Genomic DNA, 27,941 nt, shown 5'->3' on the forward strand with positions numbered 1-27,941 from the left:
AAAACTATGAAATGACATGTAGTAACCAAAAAAATGTTAAACAAATCATAATATATTCTTCAAAGTAGCCACCCTTTGCCTTGATGACACCTTTGCACACTCTTGGCATTCTCTCAACCAACTTCATGAGGTAGTCACCTGAAAAGCATTTCAATTAACAGGTGTGCCTTGTTAAAAGTTAATTTGTGGAATTTCTTTCCTTCTTAATGCATTTGAACCAATCAGTTGTGTTGTGACATGGTAGGGGTGGTATACAGAATATGGCCCTATTTAGTAATATTATGTCAAGAACAGCTCAAATAAGCAAAGAGAAACAACAATCCATCATTACTTTAAGATATGAAGGTCAGTCAATCCAGAACATTTGCAAAAACTATCAAGCACCATGATGAAACTGGCTCTCATGAGGACCGCCACAGGACAGGAAGACGTAGAGTTACCTCTGCTGCAGAGGATAAGTTCATTAGAGTAACCAGCATCAGGAATTGCATGCCAAATAAATGCTTCATAGAATTCAAGTAACAGACACATCTCAACATCAACTACTCAGAGGAGACTGTGTGAATCAAGCCTTCATGGTCGAATTGCTGCAAGGAAACCACTACTAAAGGACACCTATAAGAAGAGGAGACTTGTTTGGGCCAAGTAACACGAGAAATGGACTTTAGACAGGTGGAAATCTGTCCTTTGGTCTGATGAGTCCAAATTTGAGATTTTGCGTCTCAAAAATGCGTCTTTGTGAGACGCAGAGTAGGTGAACGGATGATCTTCGCATGTGTGGTTCCCACTGTGAAGCATGGAGGAATTGTGATGGTGTGGGGGTGCTTTTCTGGTGACACTGTCTGTGATTTATTTTGAATCCATGGCACACTTAACCAGCATGGCTACCACAGCATTCTGCAGCAATACACCATCCCATCTGGTGTGCACTTAGTGGGACAATTACTTGTTTTTTCAACAGGACAATGACCCAACACGCCTCCCTGCTGTGTAATGGCTATTTGACCAAGAAGGAGAGTGATGGCCTGGCCTCCACAATCACCCGATCACAAACCAATTGAGATGGTTTGGGATAAGTTGGACAGCAGAGTGAAGGAAAAACAGCAAACAAGTGCTCAGCATATGTGAGAACTCAGCATATGTGAGAAAAGCATTCCATGTGAAGCTGGTTGAGAGAATGCCAAGAGCGTGCTAAGCTGTCATCAAGGCAAAGGGTGGCTACTTTGAAAAATCTAAAATATTAAATCTATTTTTATTGTTTAACACTTTTTTGGTTACGACGTTATTCCATAGTTTTTATGTCTTCACTATAATTCTACAATGTAGAAAATAGTAAAAATAAAGAAAATCCTTGAATGAGTAGGTGTGTCCAAACCTTTGACTGGTACTGTATGTTTTTCAACATTTTTGAACATTTATAAAAAATGAAAAGCTGAAATGTATTGAGTCAGTAAGTATTCAACCCCTTTGCTATGGCAAGCCTAAATAAGTTCAGGAGTAAGCATTTGCTTAACAAGTCACACAATAAGTTGCATGTGTGCAATAACAGTGTTTAACATGATTTTTGAATGACTACCTCATCTCTGTACCCCACACATTCAATTATCGGTAAGGTCCCTCAGTCCAGCGAGGTTTTCCAAGAAGGGCACCTATTGGTAGATGGGTGTATCAATACACCCAGTTACAACAAAGATACAGGTATCCTTCCTAACTCAGTTACCGGAAATGAAAGAAACCCCTCAGGGATTTTACCATGAAGCCAATGGTGACATTAAAACAGTTACAGAGTTTAATGGCTGTGATAGGACAACACTGAAGATGGATCAAAAACATTGTAGTTACCCCACAATACTAACCTAATTGACAGTGTGAAAAGAAGGAAGCCTGTACAGAATAAAACAATATTTTTAAAAAAGCATTCTGTTTGCAACAAGGCCCTAAAGAAATACTGTAAAATGTGAGAAAGTGTTATGTTAGGGGCAAATCCAATAACACATTACTGAGCATCACTTTCCATATTTTCAAGCATAGTGGTGGCTGCATCATGTTATGGGTATTCTTGTAATTGTTAAGGACTGGGGAGTTTTCCAGGATAAAAAAAAATAATGGAATGGAGCCAAGCACAGGCAGAATCCTAGTGGAAAACCTTGTTCAGTCTGCTTTCCACCAGACACTGGGAGATGAATACACCTTTCAGCAGGACAATAACCTAAAACACAAGGCCAAATCTACACTGGATTTGCTTACCAAGAATACAGTGAATGTTAAAGTTTTTACTTAAATCTTTTTGAAAATCTATGGCAAGACCTGAAAATAGTTGTCCAGCAATCATCAACAAACAATTTGACAGCGCTTGAAGAATTTTGAAAATAATAAATGGGGAAATCATGCACAATCGAGGTGCGGAAAGCTCTTAGAGACTTAAGGCGTCAGCATGCTTCAGTTCAGCTGGAGCTTAACCGAACTTGGCAAGACGAACTGAATGAGTGTCCTCGCATACTCCCTTAAAAGAACTTCGCTTAAAAAATGAGAAAAAAGCGACATTAGTACTGTTTGTCCATTTTGAGATGCCGTAGCCAGTATTTAGCTCCTGAAAATGGTCAGAATTAATCTAAGATAACTCAGTAAATCTATCATACATTTTTACAGAGATCTTAGCAGCGCAATTTTAAGATGTTTGGTGCAGTATTTTTTAATGAAACCATTTGCATGAAAACAAGTAATCTCATTGAATAACAAAAAAGTACTTTAATGACGAATCCCTACAGTTGACCAATCACCGACGAAGGGACGTTAACTTCATCTTGCCTCCAGAAAATAAACTGGTTAGGCTGGGAAGCATGTGGACGCCTTTACCCTGAAAGACTCACAGCTTTAATTGCTGCCAAACATGCGTCTACAAAGTATTGACTCAGGGGTGTGAATACTTATGTAAATTAGACATTTTTGTATTTCATTTCTAAAAACACGTGTTCACTTTGTCATTATGGGGTAATGTGTGAGAATTTAAAAAAATATTGAATCAATTTTGAATTCAGGCTGTAACACAACAAAACGTGGAATAGGTCAAGGGGTATGAATACTTTCTGAAGACACCGTATATTACTCCTCAGTGAAGCAGGCTGACGCACTTCCCCCACTGCCGCGTGTGCAGCTCTTGCCCCTTCTCAAGGAGACATGGAAGAACAAAGCCTAAGGATGGTTAACAGAGAAACAGAGCATTTGCAAGGATATGTCCCCAACAAAGCAATCTGAGAATCATTGTAATTGTGTTCACCCTATTGAGGTTGATCTTTTGCCCCTTTGTTGTGATTCTTTTTATATCTCTCAGACTGCAGATGCCTAGCAGAGTGTTTTCCACTTCTTAAAACTGAGAGATATTTTAAAAGGAGCCCCAGTCATCTGGATTTAAATGAAGATCTGACAGTCACCATCAGGCATGTCTCTGGCCAGCCGGGAGAACAGCGAGAGGGTTCTATATGATTCAACTACAGTGCAAATGACTCTATCCATCTCTCTGCTCTTGTGAGTCGATACAAAAAAGTGGGATGAGTAATAGGAGGCATTTCGCCTAATTGATAAGAATTGTCAGGTCAGAAAGCTAAATGAGAATGCCACTTGAAGGTGCAGAAGTCTCTGCACTCCTGGAGAGAGAGAGAGAGAGACAGAGACAGAGAGACAGAGTGCTCTTATTGAGGAGCACTCCCTCTCTCGCTCTCCCTCTTTGTGGTCTTCCTGACATGACTGTGATGAGTGGGGGGGATTGAAAAGATGGCTCGTGATGAAATCAACTTGGGGCTAAGCTGGCCTTTGGAATAGAGGCATTAATAATGTTGGTTGTTTCCTTCATTTACCTCTCCATTAGGCTGGCCCCGGCACCATTTAGGTGCTCTCCGGGGGCGACCCCATCGATGTAGACCTTCCAGGGGACGAGGCGGTGGCCGAATCAAGAGCCAAGCTTCCCACACATTTCCCATTATTCCTTTTCCCATGGAACCAACACAGAACATCCACTCCACAATAAAGCTTAGCCAACATATATTTTCTACCACACATCACTGACAGGGTGATACAGAAGGGGTGAATCCAACATCATTTATTTTTAATAGCTGCTCAAGTAGCTCCCTATGGACTGCTGAATGCTGAGGCGAACACTGGGATGCACTAGACGCTAGGGCTTTCTAATGTGCTTTGCTCCATAAACCTCCGGTGGCTAAGACATTACATATAGCTAATGGCGCGTACATTACTTAACGGAGAGAAATATACAAACCCCCCAAAAAACACGTCAATATCAACCGGTGAGAGGAGAGAGGAAAACTTAAAACTCTCTAAAGGATACAAGTGTATCACACCTTCCTCTGAAGAAAGAGCATTTCAAAGAGAACTGTTTGGTGAACTTTCCACTCAGAGCCTGTGTGTGTGTGTGTGTGTGTGTGTGTGTGTGTGTGTGTGTGTGTGTGTGTGTGTGTGTGTGTGTGTGTGTGTGTGTGTGTGTGTGTGTGTATGTGTGTGTGTGTGTGTATGAACGTGCGCATATGCATAAATGTATGTATGGTTGTGTGAACACAGACATATACTACAAATATCTCCTTCATAAAGCTGGGTATAGTCAGGTTATAACTCCACCAAGGTGCTGCAGTCTGTCTGTACCTGAGGCTAAATATAAACTCTTTCCTCGTTCCTTGTTCCTCCTCAACCTGAAACAACTGTCATCCACTCTGGTTATTACATCCACTCCGGTTACTACACAGAGGCTGATCCAAGATGTCTGATGCCTTAGCAGAGAACGCCGTGAACACCTGTAAACCAATTACAACTGCCAAATGAGCTTGGCTTTACTGATTCATTCATAATGGGCATAGTCATCTGTTAATTACCCAACTGAAATTAGCCAATCATTTAGACCCCTCTTTCCCAGACATATCAGGAACGTTTTTCATTTGCATGAGTTTCAAACCAGTGTGTTTTTTTTTTCCCTCCTCAGTCTCTGTAGAAGTCAAGGTTACTGAAACTCAAACCAACATTTACAGACTTGGTTCTTTGCTTACAAAGAACCAAGGCATTTGCTCTTATTTACACTCTAAAGTGTCTACTAGTGCACGACAGCAAGTTTGAGGAGTGGGAATACGATCCAGTATATCTAACCATCTCCACATTACTGCCCAGCATCTCTATCTGAATGTAGCTATTAAAATATTTATCACGGAACAACAACAATTTAAAAAAAGCTGAGAGTGTGAAGGGGTGTGTGTGTCTTCAGGGGGTGTGTTTGTTCAATCAGTGTAGATGAAGGAGAAGAGACAGATTAAAGAAGGATTGTTAAACCTTGAGACATGGATTGTGTATGTGTGCCATTCAGTGGGTGAATGGGCAAGACAAAAGATTTAAGGTGCCGTTTGAATGGAGTATGGTAGTAGGTGCCAGGCTCATCAGTTTGAGTATGTCAAGAACTGCAACGCTGCTGGGTTTTTCCACTCTCAACAGTTTCCCATTTATATTAAGAATGGTCCACCACTCAAAGGGCATCCAGTCAACTTGACACAACTGTGGGAAGCCTTGGAGTCAACATGGGCCAGCATCCCTGTGTAACGCTTTCGACACCTTGTAGAGTCCATGTCCTGACGAATTGAGTCGTTTCTGAGGGAAAAAAGGGTGCACAACTCAATATTAGGAAAGTGTTTTTTTTACACTCAGAGTATATCAACTAGTTTCTGTAATTGATAATGTCCACTGTAAAACAAGGTAAGCATTCTCTGTATCACTTGTCAGCCCTTCTGTGTGAAGTCCACCTCGGAAATACATGGTGGTCCTAGAATACTAACCTTCTGTCAGCCATATCCAACTTCCTGTTCCTGGTTCTACCACGGCCCTATGACTGGAGAGCCCCATCAGGGTTGCTTCTACCTGGAGCTCCCTGGGTCATAATCAACCACATAGCCTACACTGTGTGGAAATATCTCACCCTTCACTAACCATTAACTATTTCATCCACAAACGCTAACATGACATGTGATCATGGCTTCAGATTTGAATCTGCATGTGTTTTGAAGATGTGAACTGCTTTTTAAATAGACTTGTTTATCCCAAACTTGCAGAGTAGAGGAGGAGGAGGAGACCGTAATAATTTTGTTGCCTTGCTGACAGTGGTCACTATGAGGACACAGGATTTCCTTCACCTGCAATCAACCAATTTTCCATCCATTTTCTGTGTAAGCCATTTCCAGGGGCCGGGCACGTCACCATTCAGACTAACCTCCCAGTCCATCCTAAACTTGATTATAATCCACCTTTTATTCTCCTCAGAAAGGTAACAATAAATCACTTCTTCGGGAGAAGGAGAAGATAGAATAAAAAACACTTTGTAGAAAAGATCATAGTAAAGGAACAGAGAGTGTTGCCTCCGCTGAAAAAAATGAAAAAACAAATTCTCACTACTCCTCCCGGGGAAATGAAACGCTGTGTGTGTCACTCTGGTATCATATCAATTACCCACACAGTTACAGCACTAGAGAAATTGTATTAAAGGAGGGGGCGGATATGATTTTCATCCTCGTGATTTTCTGTACCAAACAAAGATTTTCAATCAACAGAATCAGAGTAGGGCGTTTTCTGGATGAAGCTGTAAATAAGAGCACCATTTGGTACTACACCTTCTAACATGGAAACTATTATGAGAGATATAATGGAGTACATACTCTATATACTGTAGCCTGATAGGAGGAGATTAAAAAAAACAAGGTCATATTTCAGTTTTGCATTTGAAATTACCTAAACTTTTATCTGCATATTCATTTCCACCAGTAATGAAAAATCTGTGTTTTTGATATCACCAAAGGTAGACTGAAACATGCATCCAGGCTATACATAACTTTCACTGTCTGAGACTAAAGTACTTCAGTGTATTTGTGCGTGCCTGCGTGTGTGCTTATGTACTCTAAATAAATGTTTGGAGGGGGTATTCTGTGCTGCTGTGAAGACATGGCCACCTCATGCGTTTTGATTACACACACAACCCTTTTCGCTTGCGTCAGGCATACGACCTGACAAACCACACTACTACGGAGTGGATGTGAAATGTTTGTACATATTAAGTCACGGTGCCCAGCCATACACAACATAGCAGTCACTAGACTCGCTACTTCCAAGTCACTGACAATTAATCTAATGGCTTCTGAGGAGGTTTACAGCCCCGGGACAAGCAGAAAGCTGCTTCACTGTCACTACCCCTACACATTCCTCCATGAACTTCCACCCATTACGGAGAGTAGGTCCCTCTTTGACCGTGGCTGATAATGGGTGTAGTAGTTTAACAACAGCAGGTACAGTAAGACTGTTAGTGGTGAAATATGAGGTCTATTCCCATACGCGGCAATGCCATTTACACAGGAGGCTGAGTGATCCATACATCCCTAAATAAACAGCATCACCACAAATCACTGGGAGAAAGGAACCAGATAAATCCTTAAAACAAGTCCAGTCACAGATTACCCAATGTTGGCAAGAGCAAAATGTTAGGTAGGACGGCGTATTCCATCTCTGTCATCTTTTATTCATCTCAAAATGTGATGGATGACTACGGGGGCTAAGTGAGTACTAATGTATTACGTGGAGGGATAACTACAGTCTATGTAGAGTCAATCTGATTAATGGAATTACCTACTGTACAGTGCATCTCACCTCAGATAACCAAGTCCCAAGAAAGTACAGGTAACTGCCAAAAAAGAAGAAAACACGAGTAAATGAGGCATACAAAATACAATATATTGAAAGCAGGTACTTCCACACAGGTGTGGTTCCTGAGTTAATTAAGCAATTAACATCCCCTCATGCTTAGGGTCATGTATAAAAATGCTGGGCATACCATTATTTTGGCAACCATGGCTAGAAGAAGAGTTCTCAGTGACTTTGAAAGAGGGGTCTCAAAGGAGTCTAGGGTGTGTGTGTGTGTGTGTGTGTGTGTGTGTGTGTGTGTGTGTGTATTACCAGTTCTCAATGCAATTGAACACTTATGGGATATTCTGGAGCGGCGTCTGAGACAGTGTTTTCCACCACCATCAACAAAACACCAAATTATGGAATTCCTCATGGAATGGTGTCACATCCCTCCAATAGAGTTCCAGACACTTATAGAATCCATGCAAAGAATATTGAAGCTGTTCTGGCAGCTCTTGGTGGTCCATTGCCTTATTAAGACACTTTACATTGCTGTTTCCTTTATTTTGGCAGTTACCTATAGCTAGTACCTTATCTTACATAGCATATTGATGTGGTATGGTATTAACCACAGTAGAATGGTAGAGGAGTTGAGTATCATATACACTGGAATGGAAATTCTCTAACTACAAGTCTATATTCCTGTGATCTTTAATTGTACTGAAATTGCAGTAGTCTGAGGAAGACAGAATGAGAGCGGGAGAAAGAGCCAGAGGGAGGGTGGAGAAGAGAGAGAGAGAAAAAGAAAGAGGGAAGAGGTGGGAGGAGACTAAGAAATCGCCAGGTACTGAAGCTCAAAAGCCACACATTCGTCCCCCTTTCCTTGTTTGAAATTTATACTGCAGAGCCTGTGAGGAAGCTGATAAGCATTCTAAAGGAGTAGAGTAAACACGCATCCTTAGATCTAGTACAGGTGGATATACTGTAGGTAAATATCATTAAAGACAAACAAATGTATCACAGTTCACAAACAGGCAGTCAAAACAATATGCAGAGTAATGGTTTTATGAGGAAGTTCTGGGTAGTAATGATTTAGCAACCTACATTCAATGGCACATGTACTATTATTCTGGCAACTGGTGTATGAGGCACATACATGTTTCTGCACAATATCATAGAGGTATTGACATTCCTATTTATGATTTACATGGAAGGCCGCCCTGTGTTCATCACATCCGGAGTAAAGAGATAGATCATGTTTTTGTCTCAATATAATGAGCAAGCAATGTGTGGCTGGATTACAAAAATCTTCCTGAACAGAGCACAAAATAAGTCATTTACATTTAAATAACATTTCCATCTCACATACAGATAATCTGAGCAACTTCATAATGTTTGATGAAAGGATCTGTGGTCCCACTGACAAGTCTTGTTTATGCAGCAGAAGGCACCGGGCCTAACTGTTGAACAAAAATGAATCACTAATCACCTTTATCTACTCCACAACACCGCAACGCGTACCACTGTTCCCTAACAGTGGTACGCGTGGCGGTGTTGTGGAGTAGATAAAGACCTCTGCACGCTGCGCGGTGCACCACAGAGCCAGGGCCATCCCTGGCAATTCATTACTACCGCCTATTTAAAAGGCCTCAGCCTGGTAAGATGAGATAGTCGGGAAAGCTGCCGCAGGGCATTGGGACAATTGCTCAGATTTATACATTTGTGGACAGACACTTGGTGGAATGACTGTTGTTATTTCACAAGAATGAGTGATAACTCCCAGGCATGCTCCTATGGCAGGGAGAGAGAATACAGAGCTTCCCTGCAGTTTAACTATTCAAAAAGAGGCTTTCTGAGGATTACCACCTGTCATAATGGGAATCCAAAGAAGGGTCTGTATCACCAATAATACAATTTCATTTGCTTAGATATGAAAGTATGGATGTGGTGAAAGTAGATGGAATAAAATCATACCTTGTTTTTGTTGGAAAAATCAACAAAATTTACAATAAATATTTGGTTTGAAATGTTGAGATGTTTTTCTCTGGGCACCTGACCAATAACAAACAGTCTATTGTCTCATCATGAGAACTGCTATTCACTAGCTCCTTCCATGTCAATTTTTTGGTACAGTGTATGAATGTGATTTATTTTAGCTGAGACAACAACATTGCATATTATGCTTTCAACAAAAGCACAAAATCATTCAATAGTGTCTGTTTCAGCACAAGGACAAACCAAATGTTCAATTAATTGTTTTAATTTACTTACGGCTCAGAATTGATTTCAGTTATCCAAGTGTGTCTAACTGTGTGTATGAGAGAGCATGTCTGTATGTGTGCACTCTACTCCTTAAATTAATGCTGGGAAATGAGGGGAAATCAGCATCCTCTCGGAGTGGGGAAGGTGCACTGTGGGTCATGTGTTGATCTTGGCCTGCAGCCAAGGAGGCCTCTTCTCTGGACAGAAAGCATTGCGAGGGCACACACTTCAATCTAAAGAGGGCTGCAGGTAAGGCCTGTGTTGTAATAAATGTATTTAATGTAGCCCATGTCTCTGAGTAAATATAAACAATCACAGAGAGTTACGACAGGTCAAAAGGCCGAAGAAAATATAAAAATAGAGCCACATCTCCCACTGCGCTTCCAGCCTTTAAAAAAATAATGATTTTATTTCACCTTTATTTAACCAGGTAGGCTAGTTGAGAACAAGTTCTCATTTACAACTGCGACCTGGCCAAGATAAAGCAAAGCAGTGCGACACAAACAACAACAACAGAGTTACACATGGAATAAACAAACATAGTCAACAATACAATAGAGAAAGTCTATATATAGTGTGTGCAAATGAGGTAGGATAAGTGGCGTGAGGTAATAAATAGGCCATAGTGGTGAAATTATTACAGTATGGCAAAAGCCTGTCCCTTGTGGCTCAGTTAATTCCCACGGGGTACCAGCACAAAAAAATATATAAAAATGTATGCACTCACTACGCGTCTGCTAAATCAGGATTTCCAAAACTCGGTCCTGGGGCAGCCCCTGGGTGCACATTTTATAAGTTAGTCCTTCAATGGCGTCTCAAATGCTGCTGACCAGCTCTCAAAGACAGAGCAAAGCGTCTCCCGATTCCCTTGTGTTTTCACTTTACTGAGAGTTCTCCAATTAATGACGCACTGCACACCCTAATGTCTAGCCCACATTCTGGCCAAATAGATGTGCTGCTGCTACTGGTGTTTAGGAGGATACTTTCCTCTGGCTCCTTACACTCATTAGATCAATTTAAGACCCATCGACATCACAGTGTCACACTCTTCTGCTGTGTGACTCTAAAACAGGGATGGGCAACTCCAGTCCTCAGGGGCCTGATTGGTGTTACACTTTTTCCACAGCCCCAGCTAACACACCTGTCATACACAAATCTGATTTCTGGCCATGCAACTTGTGTCTGAACGGTCAAATCAAATGTATTTGCCCTCAAGTGGTTTTTAGACTCTTATTTGGCTTAACTTGTTGCTTGCTAGCTGCTCTATTGACAGTTTGACAAAAACATGTGGTAGTTAACTAGTTTGTTAATTGTTTACAAACAAATTAGTAAATGTGCTCAAAAGCTAAACAGCTACCTAGATAGCTAGTTGATTGCTGAGGCTAGACAAAAAGGCCTCATATTGAAAGTTGGATAATCTTATCCTTTGAGGCTTTAAAAGTGTTCTTACGCTATTATTTTGAACATTCAAAGCAACTGGGGCACATCCATGGCAGGCATTGTTGTCACCATAGTTTGCTACTTAACTTCTGAGTGATAGGAAGCATAAGCGCCACCACCAATCAGCCTAAACCACTGTGAACACACCTGTCATTACTATGACAACTAGCATAGCCATGTTAGCAAATGACTGCTGTCTGAACAAGCACAAATCTGAGTTGGTCACTTGTAACAAAACTGCATTGAGCATTACAGTCTGCAGTGTGAGCAAGGCTTAAAAATGGTCCAGACGACTGGTTTTTCTGTTATACGTAATAAGTAATTGCACCCACCTGGTGGTCCAGGTCTGAATTAGTCCCCAGTGGAACGGACTTTGAGGTCTAGCTTCTTAGGGCTGCAATCCCGTTAACGGGATCGATATGACAACAGCCAGTGAAAGTGCAGGGCGCCAAATTCAAAACAACAGAAATCTCATAATTAAAATTCCTCAAACATACATGTATCTTATACCGTTTTAAAAGGTAATCTTGTTGTTCATCCCACCACAGTGCCCGATTTTAAACAGGCTTTACAGCGAAAGCACCACAAATGAATATGTTAGGTCACCACCAAGCCACAGAAAAACACAGCCATTTTTCCAGCCAAAGAGAGGAGTCACAAAAACCACAAATAGAGATAAAAGGAATCACTAACCTTTGAAGATCGTCATCAGATGACACTCATAGGACTTCATGTTACACAATACATGTATGTTTTGTTTGATGAAGTTAATATTTATATGAAAAAAATCTGATTTTACATTGCCGCGTTACATTCACTAGTTCCAAAAATATCCAGTGATTTTGCATAGCCACATCAATTTTACAGAAATACTCATCATAAATGTTGATGAAAATACAAGTGTTACACATGGAATTATAGATATACCTCTCCTTAATGCAACCGCTGTGTCAGATTTCAAGATTTTAGCAACTGGGACTGAGGATCTGGCCGTTTACTCTGGGCACCTTATTCATCCAAACTACTCAATACTGCCCCTGTAAGTCGGAAGTTAACATACACCTTAGCAAATACATTTAAACTCAGTTTTCACAATTCCTGACATTTAATCCTAGTAAAAATTCCCTGTTTTAGGTCAGTTAGGATTACCACTTTATTTTAAGAATGTGAAATGTCCGAATAATAGAGACAATTATTTATTACAGCTTTAATATCAGCTTTTATTTGATTTCTTTCATCACATTCCCAGTGGGTCAGACGTTTACATAAACTCAGTATTTGGTAGCATTGCCTTTAAATTGTTTAACCTGGGTCAAACGTTTTGGGTAGCCATCCACAAGCGTCCACAAGCGTGAATTTTGGCCCATTCCTCCTGACAGAGCTGGTGTAACTGAGTCAGGTTTGTAGGCCTCCTTATACGCACATGCTTTTTCAGTTCTGCCCACAAATATTCTATAGGCTTGAGATTAGGGCTTTGTGATGGCCACTCCAATATCTTGACTAAGCCATTTGGCCACAACTTTGGAAGAATGCTTGGGGTCATTGTCCATTTGGAAGACCCATTTGCAACCAAGCTTTAACTTCCTGACTGATGTCTTGAGATGTTGCTTCAATATATCCACATAATTTTCCTACCTCATGATGCCATCTATTTTGTGAAGTGCACCAGTCCCTTCTGCAGCAAAGCACCCCCACAACATGATGCCGCCACCCCCGTGCTTCACGGTTCGGATGGTGTCCTTCAGCAAGCCTCCCCCTTTTTCTTCCAAACATAACAATGGTCATTATGGCCAAACAGTTCTATTTTTGTTTCATCAGACCAGAGGACATTTCTCCAAAAAGTACGATCTTGTGCAGTTGCAAACCATAGTCTGGCATCCTTGCTCCCAAGGATGAACCAGACTTGTGGAGGTCTACAATTTTTTCTGAGTTCTTGGCTGATTTCTTTTTGATTTTCCTATGATGTTAAGCAAAGAGGGACTGAGTTTGAAGGTAGGCCTTGAAATACATCCACAGGTACATCTCCAATTGAGTCAAACTATGTCAATTAGCCAATCAGAAGCTTCTAAAGCCATGACATCATTTTATGGAATTGTCCAAGCTGTTTCAAGGCACAGTCAACTTAGTGTATGTAAACTTCTGACCCACTAGAATTGTGATACAGTGAATTATAAGTGAAATAATCTGTCTGTAAACAATTGTTGGAAAAATTACTTGTGTCATGCACAAAGAAGATGTCCTAACCGACTTGCCAAAACTATAGTTTGTGAACAAGAAATTTGTGGAGTGGTTGAAAAATGAATTTTAATTACTCCAACCTAAGTGTATATAAACTTCCGACTTCAACTGTAGATCCATGTAGTAGCAGCACAATACAGTATCCTCAATGGAGAGACATTGATTTGAGTCATGCATTAGCATACAGAGTAGAATACACTATCTTTAATGGATGGCAAAGAGAGCAAGTGATACCAGAGAGGTTGAGTAAGGAAGTGAAGAAAAGATGAAGATAAATATATGGATAAAAACTCAAATGAAGTTGCTTGGGGTTCTCCATAGACAGGGCACCCCATTCAATTACTGGGCTGTAAATAACACATGACCTACAGATCTGACCAATCTCACAGACTTTCTCTCAAACTATCAGGGGCAATTATAGAAGCAAAAATACACAAAATAAATAAACTAGATTTTTAATCATACAGAACATTGCCCCTAAGGTGGTCAAGTCAAATAATGTTTTTTAATGCCCCATTGGGGGGCATTTCTTGAGCCGGCAGATATAGCGTCATGACACATTAAATCCATCTTAATTGATATGAATTGTTCCCCCTCTCTTTCCAGTGCCCGGTGTGGAATGAGACAGGACAAATGGCTTTGCTTTGTAAATATCCTCCTTTATCATGATGAAATAAAAGCTGGCCTCCTTCCTATTTTAGAGTAAGCATTCCTGTGTTTGCATCATTATATGCTGAGAAGCACTGCACAGCTACACAATTAATAATAATCAACATACAGTCAAAATGGTTTGTAAGGCAGCGGGAAAAAACACAACAAATACAAAAACATCCCCTCGAGTCACAAAGCAGGATTATTCGGAGGTGCTTGTGATTAAAAATGGAGTAAACAAGCAAATGAGAGGATTTATAGATAGAAGATCCCACATTATTTTCCCAGAGCTCCAGCAGTGTTGCATTAATTGAGAACACTGGCCAGGGGACTTGGAAAAGTTAAGGAAGAGAGAAAGAGAGGTGCTTCCTACTCAAAAGAGGTGATTACACAGTTGCCTTGGAGGAGAAACACTATATCCACCTCATCTGCTGACAGTGAGTCTTATTGACAAAAGGATGGACTTGTTTTTATGCCAGGTCTGAGCTATGTATGGTATGAAATATTAGATGTAACACGAAAGGAACAACACAGAGAGGAAACTCTATTTACCACCCTTGCCAAACAGTGTGCATTTAAATAATACATCAGAGTCCATGCTTCAGTAGTCCTGTGTGGATTGTCAAAGTGTCTGAACAACATTCCTTATGATTCATCATCTTCTACCCCCTCAGCCTCCAATTTCTTTGACTCCCATGTTGGGGGTGGAAAGAGTAATGCCATGCCTATCACAGGAGACTCTCTGGAAACGCCTGAGGTAAGGAAAGTCATCTACCAACTTCCTGTCCCTTGCCATTCACTGGTTGACAGTCATTTATCAAACTCATTTGACAGTTGGAATGCATTTCCTCTCCCCTTTGAATCTCTCAAAACCCAAAATATCATATTCCAGTAGGGAGTCACACCAACACATGCACAACTCTAACACATACTCTAGAGTATGATCCCAAATGTGACTGCTACCACCAGGACAATGACCAGCTATGATTAATATTACTGAATTCCAACGACTAATGTTTTGATCATTCCACACACAGTGGGTCTCACTGTTTCGCTCTCACATTCTGATACTGTATCATCATGTTCATTTATTACACAAATATCCCAATCTCAGCTTCCAGTGCCTTTTAGAATGTATTTTGGCAGGGTATTTTGGCAGGATGATCGTGTGAAACCTTCCCCTGGGCCACGGACGACCCCACAACCAGTGGTGTCAGCCTCACTACAGGCAAATTCATGGGCAACAGATAAGCTAACGTTATAGGGATGAATCCTTATAGAAGCACTAGTACCTCTGAGGTAGATCAGTAGTAACATAAACAGGTGTGTGTGTGTGTGTGTGTGGTTATTTTCAAAGGTGTCAAGTGGAGAGTACAGACTGAGTACCTAGATCAATAGTATTAATCCCAGTGTACTCCAGGATGTTAATAACATCAATGGGAGCCATAATCACACCGTTTTCCAGGAACAATCATTCACACGGCAAAACAAACTAAACTCTATTGCTTTAAGGGTTTTTGAAATGAATGCAGAACTCAAATAATCATTGGCAGATAAAATTAGATCCCTTAATAGTATTTCTGGCTGCAGGGCCCCAACAAAATCAATATCTAAGACTGAGCATTGATAATATGTGAAAAGTCAATGTTCATATGGGGGTGGAGGCTTTTGTGTTGGTACCTGAGAGGAAATAGCCCTCACTGCATCACTAAACACAGCCGTTGTGGTGAGAAAGTTTGTCGTGAGACTCCTAATTGCCGGTCCATTCGGCTTTCAGAAAATAGATGCTGACAATTAGCGAAAGCATACACCAAATCAAACACCTTGGCAACACATTAGCGAAAAGTGGAAAATTCCTGAATGAATGAGTTCATTTCAGATACATAGGGCAGGTTGAACTGTTGACCTTGGCTCTACTTAGGCTGTTATTGGCTCTACTGTTCATCTGAAGGGCTGCCGATGACTTAATTGAAATTGCCTCAATAAAAGGCCTGCCACTGCAAACGTCAGCTCAGAGAGGTCATTTTGTACACCTTTTTTTCTGTGTAATCAGCAATATGATGGTCAGCCACTCGTGGTCCTCTATTACCTTTACTAATTGGATTGGTGTCTTGCCATGGGCGTGACGTCCCGACTATCACACTGACTGAGGTCCTTGGAGAAAACACTGGAGGAGTGGTGCTGAAACACCTCCCTGATACACAGGCTTCTGTTCTGACAAAGGGAGCCTGACACTATAGCAGTCACTGGACTGTGGATACATCAGCCTCAGCTCAGCCCAGACACGGCATCCGTCCCAAATTACACCGTATTCCCTATATAGTGCACTACTTTTGACCTGAGCCCATAGGGGATCCCATAGGGCTCTGGTCAAAAGTAGTGCACTAAATAGGGAATAGGGTGCTATTTGAGACGGATCCATGGCTACTCTTGCTCCATCCCAATGCGCTTCAACGTTAAGGGTGGTATTACTGAAGCCCAGGACTCATCTATCTGGAGGGGCGAGGCTAATGTAAATGGCTGAGGACCAAGCAGCGCGCTAGCTGGTGGTGCTGCAGAGTTAATTGCTTTTTAAACTGGCTTCAAGAGATTATACTAGCCTGTGATGCTCTGAAAGCACAACTTGTTCAGACATGTAGAACCCTTAACTTAGCCTACAATTTCCGCGCCCTTGCAGAAATCGAATTAACATAATGCAAAAATCCCAATCAAAATCCGTATGTTTAAACTAGAGATGAGCTGTGTCTCAATCCACCGAAACCGTCAATATCGCCCTGCCACATCTGCGGTAAAAGGTGGCAGAGCTAGAGTGGTGTTTGTTAGACCATTAGACACCCTGAAAATCGGTCTTCTCACAAAAACGTCTGTAGCATGTGAACAAGACAGCTTTCTCTGTTTTTCAAGGATCTGTTGTTCCATGTAGTGTTGTTCAATGCATTTCTATTGGCTAATAGCAGTAATGCCAAATTCAATGTTTCATCCAATGTATTGTTTTAAATAGCTAAATGTTCCTTGGTATGACCATCTTAAAAGAATTCCATATGTTAGCTTAGACCCGAGTTAGACAGGACTTAGACTCTAGAGGGTTACAACCAAATCAGGTTGGTTACAGATGGCAATCGGTGTTCTTGGAGAGGCGGAGGTGCTAGTACAAATGCATGGCATGAGTACAGGCAAATCAAAGCCGTATGGTGCATTGGCGTACTAAGAGCATTCATTCCCCTGCCTGCCTGTCATGCAGGAAACTGTTCTAGTGCAAGTGTCAGCTTAAAAACTCTACACACATCCTCTACACTCAATACAGTGTTTCCGGTTTGAATTTAAAAAGGTGACAACATTTTAACACTCTCCGGTGAAATCACCACAGGGTATTTGGAACAGAGGGGTCTGTTAATTTCATTATACACAATCTAATTTCCAGCTGAGGAGTTTTTTGAGCAGGCAGCGGTATGGAAACCACATTAGGTCCTTGGAGCATAGAGTGAGGTGGACTGCTGAAACTCTTTTCAATAAGAAACTGGTCCAAATGAAGCCTCTGCTCAGTTTGCCAATCATGGAACACATATTGAGTAATCTAACATTCATAGCTCAACATGAGCTTATGATGAGTTATATCTTATATTTCAAATGTCCAGTTGAATGTATCCTTAAGTCCCAATGCAGCTATTTTTATAGCAATACAAAATTAATTCTAGGTAACAATTAAGTACCTTACTGTAATAGTTCTCCATTAAAATTGTCAAAATGAAACAAATAGCTTTTTAGCAAAAAACGATTGAGAAAGAATTTTGCTAAGATTGTCTGGGAGTGGTCTTTAAAGTAGGTAGGGGAAAACAAAAAAATGGAGGTTATTGGCAGAGAGGTTTGGAACTATCTTTGTTATTGTTCTATTAACTTATTTACCGTCTGGTGATGTCACCAGGCAAGCTGAACCTCCAATTTTCTCTTCTTGGCAGTGCTTATGTCAGGAAAACGGAGGGCTTGCGGGTTAGTCTATGTGGTCTCAGGCAGTCAGGGGGAATTAAGTACAGGTGGGAACCATGGTGGTGCATGACATCTGCTTAATGTACTGGGACCCATAACAACATGGTATGAATGCCACCCCCATAATAATCAACCAGACACTAACGGAACCACCCATTTTAACACTGCTACAATAGTATTAGAGAAAATGGTGGGGAAAGAGAAATATCAGGAACGTGAAGTCCATACAGCAATAAATGGTGGGGAAAGAGAAATATCAGGAACGTGAAGTCTATACAGCAATAAATGGTGGGGAAAGAGAAATATCAGGAACGTGAAGTCCATACAGCAATAAATGGTGGGGAAAGAGAAATATCAGGAACGTGAAGTCTATACAGCAATAAATGGTGGGGAAAGAGAAATATCAGGAACGTGAAGTCCATACAGCAATAAATGGTGGGGAAAGAGAAATATCAGGAACGTGAAGTCTATACAGCAATAAATGGTGGGGAAAGAGAAATATCAGGAACGTGAAGTCCATACAGCAATAAATGGTGGGGAAAGAGAAATATCAGGAACGTGAAGTCCATACAGCAATAAATGGTGGGGAAAGAGAAATATCAGGAACGTGAAGTCCATACAGCAATAAATGGTGGGGAAAGAGAAATATCAGGAACGTGAAGTCCATACAGCAATAAATGGTGGGGAAAGAGAAATATCAGGAACGTGAAGTCTATACAGCAATAAATGGTGGGGAAAGAGAAATATCAGGAACGTGAAGTCCATACAGCAATAAATGGTGGGGAAAGAGAAATATCAGGAACGTGAAGTCCATACAGCAATAAATGGTGGGGAAAGAGAAATATCAGGAACGTGAAGTCCATACAGCAATAAATGGTGGGGAAAGAGAAATATCAGGAACGTGAAGTCCGTACAGCAGTAAATGGTGGGGAAAGAGAAATATCAGGAACGTGAAGTCTATACAGCAATAAATGGTGGGGAAAGAGAAATATCAGGAACGTGAAGTCCATACAGCAATAAATGGTGGGGAAAGAGAAATATCAGGAACGTGAAGTCTATACAGCAATAAATGGTGGGGAAAGAGAAATATCAGGAACGTGAAGTCCATACAGCAATAAATGGTGGGGAAAGAGAAATATCAGGAACGTGAAGTCCATACAGCAATAAATGGTGGGGAAAGAGAAATATCAGGAACGTGAAGTCCGTACAGCAATAAATGGTGGGGAAAGAGAAATATCAGGAACGTGAAGTCTATACAGCAATAAATGGTGGGGAAAGAGAAATATCAGGAACGTGAAGTCCATACAGCAATAAATGGTGGGGAAAGAGAAATATCAGGAACGTGAAGTCCATACAGCAATAAATGGTGGGGAAAGAGAAATATCAGGAACGTGAAGTCTATACAGCAATAAATGGTGGGGAAAGAGAAATATCAGGAACGTGAAGTCCATACAGCAATAAATGGTGGGGAAAGAGAAATATCAGGAACGTGAAGTCCATACAGCAATAAATGGTGGCAGGAACATGCACCAGCACTTATTAGCTTTAATTTCACAGCCTTGGAATTGTTTCTTTGTTAACAGTGAAGCATGGACAAATGATCAATATGTTATTTTGTTGAAACAGCCTGATATTTTTAAGAAATAAATAACATGGGGAGCATGTTGAAAAATATAAATACAAATACAAACGCAAACTCTCTGGGGAGAGGCGCCTTGAGCATTTTCATAATGCGTTCGCTCACCCTGCAAATCAGGAAACGTGAGATTGACTGCGGGCCACCCCACCTCTCTGCTACCCAGGAGCCCATGTCATTTTCATTGTCCTTTTTTCCCTTATCATAATAGTATGAGTGAAAATAAACTGAAGTTCACAGAAAAAGGTTGAACAATGCGACAGGAAGTTTATTTTATTTGTGTAGGAGGAGAAGACATACATAATACATCGCTGAGCATCGTTTGCCATTCTTGGCCTGCACTTGCTCACTGCACCCATTCCGGGATGGGGAGGATGCTTAATATTTATGTTTCAGATAGAAAACAGGATGTCCTGCTTCCCCTGACCCCTGTCATGTAAGATACACACTATTTGATTGTCACCCGTGATGTTACTTTTGTACAACATCCCTAATGACATCTTCCAATCATTCAACTTGATTCCAGGTACAAGCTGGAAAACACTAGCTGAAATGGTGCCTTACTATGACATTAAAATCGTATTTAAATTCAACTATTAATCTCAAAAGGAATCTTAGGGGAAAAGTAGTCTAATTTAAAAGCCTCAATGGCATACATACAGAACATTATAAAAATCCCTGAGCGATACATCCTGTATGTATATATTAGACTAATATTTGAATGTAAGCCCAGTAATCAAAATCTGTTCTACTGTGACCACACAGATGCTTGGTGCCTACATCCCTCAAATGTGCTATCTAGTCACCAAGGGTGCCTTTTGCTGTGGATATTAGGGTCTATATTAAACTAATATTTCAAACTAATCCTACCTTTTTGATAGGTGGGAGAGTGCAGAGAGATTTCAGGAAAACTAAGGGGAAATGGAAGATACTGCTAAAAAAGTTTCCTGTATTACCATAAACATACAGTATAATACAATCCTGCCAATTCCATGGGCAGAGCATAATTCACTTGGTCAAGGAGAAGATTATTATGATTGTCTATGATGGATGAAGGCAGAGACATACAGTGCATTCGCAAAGTATTCAGACCCCTGGACTTTTTCCACACTTTGTTACATTACAGCCTTATTCTAAAATTGATTAAATAATTTCTCTCATCAATCTACACACATAAAAAAAACAGAAATACCTTAGTTACATAAGTATTCAGACCTTTTGTTATGAGAGTGGCCAGACGGAAGCCACTCCCCAGTAAAAGGCACATGACAGCCTGCTTGGAGTTTGCCAAAATGCAGCTAAAGGACTCAGACCATGAGAAACAAGATTCTCTGGAAAATGTAACTCTTTGGCCTGAGTGCCAAGCGTCACGCCTGGAGGAAACCTGGCACCATCCCGAAGGTGAAGCATGGTGGTGGCAGCATCATGTTGTGGGGATGTTTTTCAGCGGCATGGACTGGGGAGACTAGTCAGGATCAAGGGAAAGATGAATGGAGCAAAGTACAGAGAGATCTTTGATGAACCTGCTCCAGTGTACTCAGGATCTCAGACTGGGGTGAAGGTTCACCTTCCAACAGGACAACGACCCTAAGCACACATCCAAGACAACACAGGAGTGGCTTCAGGAAAAATCACTGTGTAGCAACAATCTCCTGAGAAGAATGGGAGAAACTCCCCAAACACAGGTGTGCCAAGCTTGTAGCATCATACCCAAGAACACTCAAGGCTGTAATTGCTGCCAAAGGTGCTTCAACAAAGTAAAAGGTCTGAAAACGTATTTCAAAAATGTCTAAAAACCTGTTTTTGCTATGGAATTCAAATCAAATTTTATTTGACACATGCGCAGAATACAATAGGTGTAGTAGACCTCACCATCAAATGTTTACTTACAAGCCCTTAACCTACAATGCAGTTCAAGAAATAGAGTTAAGAAAGTATTTACTAAATAAACTAAAAGTTTAAAAAAACTGTAAGTAACACAAGAAAATTACATAACAATAACGAAGCTATATACAGGGGGTACCGGTACCGAGTCAATGTGTGGGGGGTACAAGTTAGTGTAGGTAATTTGTAAAGTGACTATGCAAAGATAATAAAAAGCGAGTAGCAGCAGTGTAAAAACAAAGGGGGGAGGCGGGGTCAAGTAAATAGCTCAGGTGGCCATTTGATTAATACTTCAGCAGTCTTATGGCTTGGGGGTAGAAGCTGAGCATTTTGGTCCTAGACTTGACGCTCCGGTACTGCTTGCTATGCCGTGGATTATGGGGCATTGTGTTTAGATTGATGAGGGGCTGTTAAGGTAACAAAATGTGGAAAAAGACAAGGGGTCTGAATACTTTCCAAATCTCCTCGTAAGCAGCCTACAGGGCTGTACCTGAACTATATCCCCTGAAAATCTCCCTCTACACCCTGACAGTAGCCAAGAAGAGTAAACGCAAAACTGCAGTCTGCCCTCTGAATGTCAATCTGGGAATACAGCTGGTCTATTCACTCCTGAGCACCAGGCAGGGGAATAGATGGATAGTGTCTCAGGCTGATGGACAGGCAATGCCCAGAGTAATGAAACACTGCATACATTCTGCATCCTTCTTAATAACCACTTTCCATCTTCAGATTCCTTCTTCGAACACAACCACTCCACTACGTGCTCCCCCATATAACTTCTTTATCTAGTCCTGGCCTTGTTGGTATGCTGCTTAATACAGATGCCATGGCAACCCAAGCGTGTGGGTATCACACCGCCCTGGCAGAAATTATTGAGAATACCTTTTGCAGGTTTGTCATCATGGACCCCAGGGTAAATACTGGAAAGGATTGTTCTGAAAAGCATGTTAGTTTATTTCCTTAGATCTGAGAGGAACTCTTAGTGAGTGACAGCCATGACACTACCTCCACCAGAAACCTTGTTTATTTTTCCTGGCTTTTCCAATTATGTCTTATAAGAAGGCCCCAGGCAATTATCTGTATGCAAATATCACAGAGCAGTGAGATGAAGAGAGGTAACAGGGAGAGGAAAAAGACAGAATGAAAAAAAGGAAGAACGGAGATGGAGACTTACCGGCACACTTTGTCCTGGTGATGAGAGGTGGTCCAGGCTGGCCGGTGCCCCCCTCCCCTGGTCTGGTGAGCAGCACACGGATCTCGTACTCTGTGTCTGGGTCCAGGTGCCACAGCTTGTAGTTAGGGGAGTTGACAGCATGGGTCTCTATCCAGCTCCCTGATGTCATGCGATACTCCACCTCCTTTAGAATGATGGGGCCATCCCCGAATATGGAGTTGGCATTGAGCTGGATCAGAAGGTAGGTGGGCCCCACGCCCAGCAGCTGAGGAGGTGCGATAGGCCGCGGGGGTTCTGGAGGACAGAGGGGGGAATCAAAGCAAATGGCTTAGAACAGCACACACCTAAAAGCGTTTCAATTTCTAACTTTATCTATTTTTGGCAAAAGATTTCCACATCTGTGTTTTATTGCAAATTATTTTTCAAAAATAATTTTGGACTCTTTCTTCCAAATTGATAATCAACCTAATAAGATTTGTGTCATTGTCAGACCCCCAATGAACTAATCAGCATCAGCAACATGTTTAAGTTAGAATCATTTTATTTTTCATCCCTGAGCTAGACCAAGGGCGCCAAACTATCAAACACTCTCAGAATAACCAGATGGTTCCCCTTCCAGTCAGTCTGGATAGGTCTGGAGTCTGGCCCAGAGCATCCTGGACTAAACTGCAAAAAGTGAACTCTAAGCAAGTGTCAGGATGTTGGACTGGGGGTAGGTTTATGACAGTCATAAATACCTCTTCCCCCCCTTTTTCCTCTCTCTACCCTACTGATGTTACATTTGCAAAACCCGTGGTTAACATAGGGATTCTGGGAACATCAGAAGGTGGGGGGAAATGAACTATATTCTGGTAATGCGACCAATTGAACATATGCGGTGGTACTTAACTTCTTCGATATAGGGGGCGCTCTTTTAATTTTTGGATAAAAAAACATTCCCGTTTTAAACAAGATATTTTGTCACGAAAAGATGCTCGACTATGCATATAATTGACAGCTTTGGAAAGAAAACACTCTGAAGTTTCCAAAACTGCAAAGATATTATCTGTGAGTGCCACAGAACTGATGCTACAGGCGAAACCAAGATGAAATTTAAAACAAGAAATGCCCCAGATTTTGAAGGCGCTGTGTTCCAATGTCTCCTTATATGGCTGTGAATGCGCAAGGAATGAGCCTACACTTTCTGTCGTTTCCCCAAGGTGTCTGCAGCATTGTGACGTATTTGTAGGCATAACATTGGAAGATTGACCATAAGAGACTACATTTACCAGGTGCTCGCTTGGTGTCCTCCATTGCAATTATTGCGTAATCTCCAGCTGCGTGTATTTTTCCAATTGCTTCAGAGAAACCCAACTGCCACGAATGACATATCATCGAATAGATATGTGAAAAACACCTTGAGGCTTGATTCTAAACAACGTTTGCCATGTTTCTGTCGATATTATGGAGTTCATTTGGAAAAAGGTTTGGCGTTGTAATGACTGAATTTTCAGGTTTTTTTCTTAGCCAAACGTGATGACCAAAACGGAGCGATTTCTCCTAAACAAATAATATTTTTGGAAAAACTGAACATTTGCTATCTAACTGAGAGTATCCTCATTGAAAACATCCGAAGTTCTTCAAAGGTAAATGATTTTATTTGAATGCTTTTCTTGTTTTTGTGAAAATGTTGCCTGCTGAATGCTAGGCTTAATGCTATGCTAGCTATCAATACTCTTACACAAATGCTTGTGTAGCTATGGTTGAAAAGCATATTTTGAAAATCTGAGATGACCGTATTGTTAACAAAAGGCTAAGCTTGTGAGCCAATATATTTATTTCATTTCATTTGCGATTTTCTTGAATAGTTAACATTGCGTTATGGTAATGAGCTTGAGGCTATGATTACGCTCCCGGATACGGGATTGCTCGACGCAAGAAGTTAATGAATATGATGTCAGTTCGGTTGTCATATGAGACATTGTCATCAATGATAAGATGACATAAACTCTACAGTGGAAAGTCTACACATCAGAGTTATCGGATTCACATGGAATTGTTGTTCAATTTAAATGTTTGAATATGAAATTATTCGTGATGGGATGAAATGTGATTTTAGCTTCTAAAATGTGAGATTTGGGTTTTCATAAGGTAGGGCTCTGCTCAATCAGTGGCCCGCCCCTGTGAAGGGACATGGGCTATAAAACTTTTCAAACACGCCCTCCTCTCCCTTCCTATATAAAGCCTTGACGACAATGTAACCTAACAATGTAATCAAGTTATGATTTAATTATGTGTATGTGTAATTCTGTGTGATTTGTTAGGTATTTAGTCAATTTTGTATTGCTGATTCAACTTGTTAGCCAGTGTTCGTGCAGATAACCAAGAATTTACAACTTTCAGATGAGACTGAATTAAGATGACAATTAATATTGACTACTATTGATGTAAAATATTACATGGTCTTTAAGAGTTTATTTGGAAGATAACAGCTCTATAAATATTTTTTTTGTGGTGCCCGACTCTCTAGTTAATCACATTTACATGATTAGCTCAATCAGGTAATATTAATTATGGAGAAATTATTTTATAGAATAGCATGTCATATCACTTAATCCGGCATACCCAAAGACACGACACAAGCCTAAATATCTTATATTGAGTAATAATTCACTTAAAATTAGTGAGGGCGTTTTCGAACCAAGCTAAATTATCTAAAGTCATTGTCAGATAATTTTGCTTATTTTAACCTAAAATAGGCTTAATACAAGTAATTTATCTTATTTCAAGATATTTTACCTTAAGACGATTAAAGGTAAAAAAATACTTAGAAAAATATCTTGAAATACAATAAATCATTTGGGAAATAATATACAGCGCAGGAACACCACATCATCATTTTACCAAATCACATTTACTACATTCACCATTCTCACTGCAATGGAAGCCAATGAAACCCTCCCCTTAGAGAGTTAACTAACTAATGGAAGGATCCTATGTAATGTCTGAATAAATATACTGAGGGACATGAACAGCCAATGTCATGTCATTCCATCACTTTAAGACCAATATAAGGCCTGTAAAGGGTCTGACGTCAGATGGAGTTGGTCTCTGGCTCTGTACGTCACAAAGGCCTCTTTCTCTCTCCTCTCTCCCTGTCCAGATGGCTGTCCGCCGATTACTTTGTTGCAGCTAATTCAACAGCAGCGGCAATACTCACAGATCACAGCAAGTCCAATCTGACAGTCACTGTACTGGTGCTGGCCCATCCTGCCCATATCATCTTTATGAACTCACGTTACCATCACAAAGTCTGGTATTCACACTTCTGCATATAGTACCTTTTATTAATGTCCACCTGTTTACCCTCCACTTAATCATATACTGCGGGTGGTACATGTACTATGGCACTGTTAGTCTGAGATGGAATCCAGTGCTTTGGTTCAGCCAATCTGAATCCAGTGCTTTGGTTCAGCCAATCGTGACCTGTGCTTTTGTCTATGGAACCTAACAATTATCTACAAAAAGGCCCTGTTCAGTTTTTAGCCCTGCAGGGCATACATAGAAATATTTTGTTCATGAGACATATTTGTATTTTCTTCAATTAAGCCCAACAGAAGACCATAAATTAGAAAGTCATTGTTTTGCTTTTTTGCATTATTAATACCCAAATCAAATCAAATCAAATCAAATCAAATTTTATTTGTCACATACACATGGTTAGCAGATGTTAATGCGAGTGTAGCGAAATGCTTGTGCTTCTAGTTCCGACAATGCAGTAATAACGAGCAAGTAATCTAACTAACAATTCCAAAAAAACTACTGTCTTATACACAGTGTAAGGGGATAAAGAATATGTACATAAGGATATATGAATGAGTGATGGTACAGAGCAGCATAGGCAAGATACAGTAGATGATATCGAGTACAGTATATACATATGAGATAAGTATGTAAACCAAGTGGCATAGTTAAAGTGGCTAGTGATACATGTATTACATAAGGATGCAGTCGATGATATAGAGTACAGTATCAACGTATGCATATGAGATGAACAATGTAGGGTAAGTAACATTATATAAGGTAGCATTGTTTAAAGTGGCTAGTGATATATTTACATCATTTCCCATCAATTCCCATGATTAAAGTGGCTGGCGTAGAGTCAGTGTCATTGACAGTGTGTTGGCAGTAGCCACTCAATGTTAGTGGTGGCTGTTTAACAGTCTGATGGCCTTGAGATAGAAGCTGTTTTTCAGTCTCTCGGTCCCAGCTTTGATGCACCTGTACTGACCTCGCCTTCTGGATGACAGCGGGGTGAACAGGCAGTGGCTCGGGTGGTTGATGTCCTTGATGATCTTTATGGCCTTCCTGTAGCATCGGGTGGTGTAGGTGTCCTGGAGGGCAGGTAGTTTGCCCCCGGTGATGCGTTGTGCAGACCTCACTACCCTCTGGAGAGCCTTACGGTTGAGGGCGGTGCAGTTGCCATACCAGGCGGTGATACAGCCCGCCAGGATGCTCTCGATTGTGCATCTGTAGAAGTTTGTGAGTGCTTTTGGTGACAAGCCGAATTTCTTCAGCCTCCTGAGGTTGAAGAGGCGCTGCTGCGCCTTCCTCACGATGCTGTCTGTGTGAGTGGACCAATTCAGTTTGTCTGTGATGTGTATGCCGAGGAACTTAAAACTTGCTACCCTGTCCACTACTGTTCCATCGATGTGGATGGGGGGTGTTCCCTCTGCTGTTTCCTGAAGTCCATGATCATCTCCTTAGTTTTGTTGACGTTGAGTGTGAGGTTATTTTCCTGACACCACACTCCGAGGGCCCTCACCTCCTCCCTGTAGGCCGTCTCGTCGTTGTTGGTAATCAAGCCTACCACTGTTGTGTCGTCCGCAAACTTGATGATTGAGTTGGAGGCGTGCATGGCCACGCAGTCGTGGGTGAACAGGGAGTACAGGAGAGGGCTCAGAACGCACCCTTGTGGGGCCCCAGTGTTGAGGATCAGCGGGGAGGAGATGTTGTTGCCTACCCTCACCACCTGGG

At 41.0% G+C, this 27,941-nt stretch overlaps 1 protein-coding gene across 14 annotated transcripts in view; it reads right to left on the reverse strand.

Moving 5' to 3' along the window:
- LOC112250115 (receptor-type tyrosine-protein phosphatase kappa-like) overlaps positions 1 to 27,941 on the reverse strand; it is a 163,751-nt gene that overhangs the window by 51,032 nt on the left and 84,778 nt on the right. For all 14 annotated transcript variants that reach the window (XM_042321626.1, XM_042321634.1, XM_042321632.1 and 11 more), the window contains one exon: positions 22,926 to 23,219. In XM_042321626.1, the coding sequence (XP_042177560.1) occupies positions 22,926 to 23,219 (294 nt within the window). The remainder of the gene's footprint in view (positions 1 to 22,925; positions 23,220 to 27,941) is intronic.

The sequence above is a fragment of the Oncorhynchus tshawytscha genome, linkage group LG05 (assembly GCF_018296145.1).
Source record: "Oncorhynchus tshawytscha isolate Ot180627B linkage group LG05, Otsh_v2.0, whole genome shotgun sequence".
Lineage (NCBI taxonomy): Eukaryota > Metazoa > Chordata > Actinopteri > Salmoniformes > Salmonidae > Oncorhynchus > Oncorhynchus tshawytscha.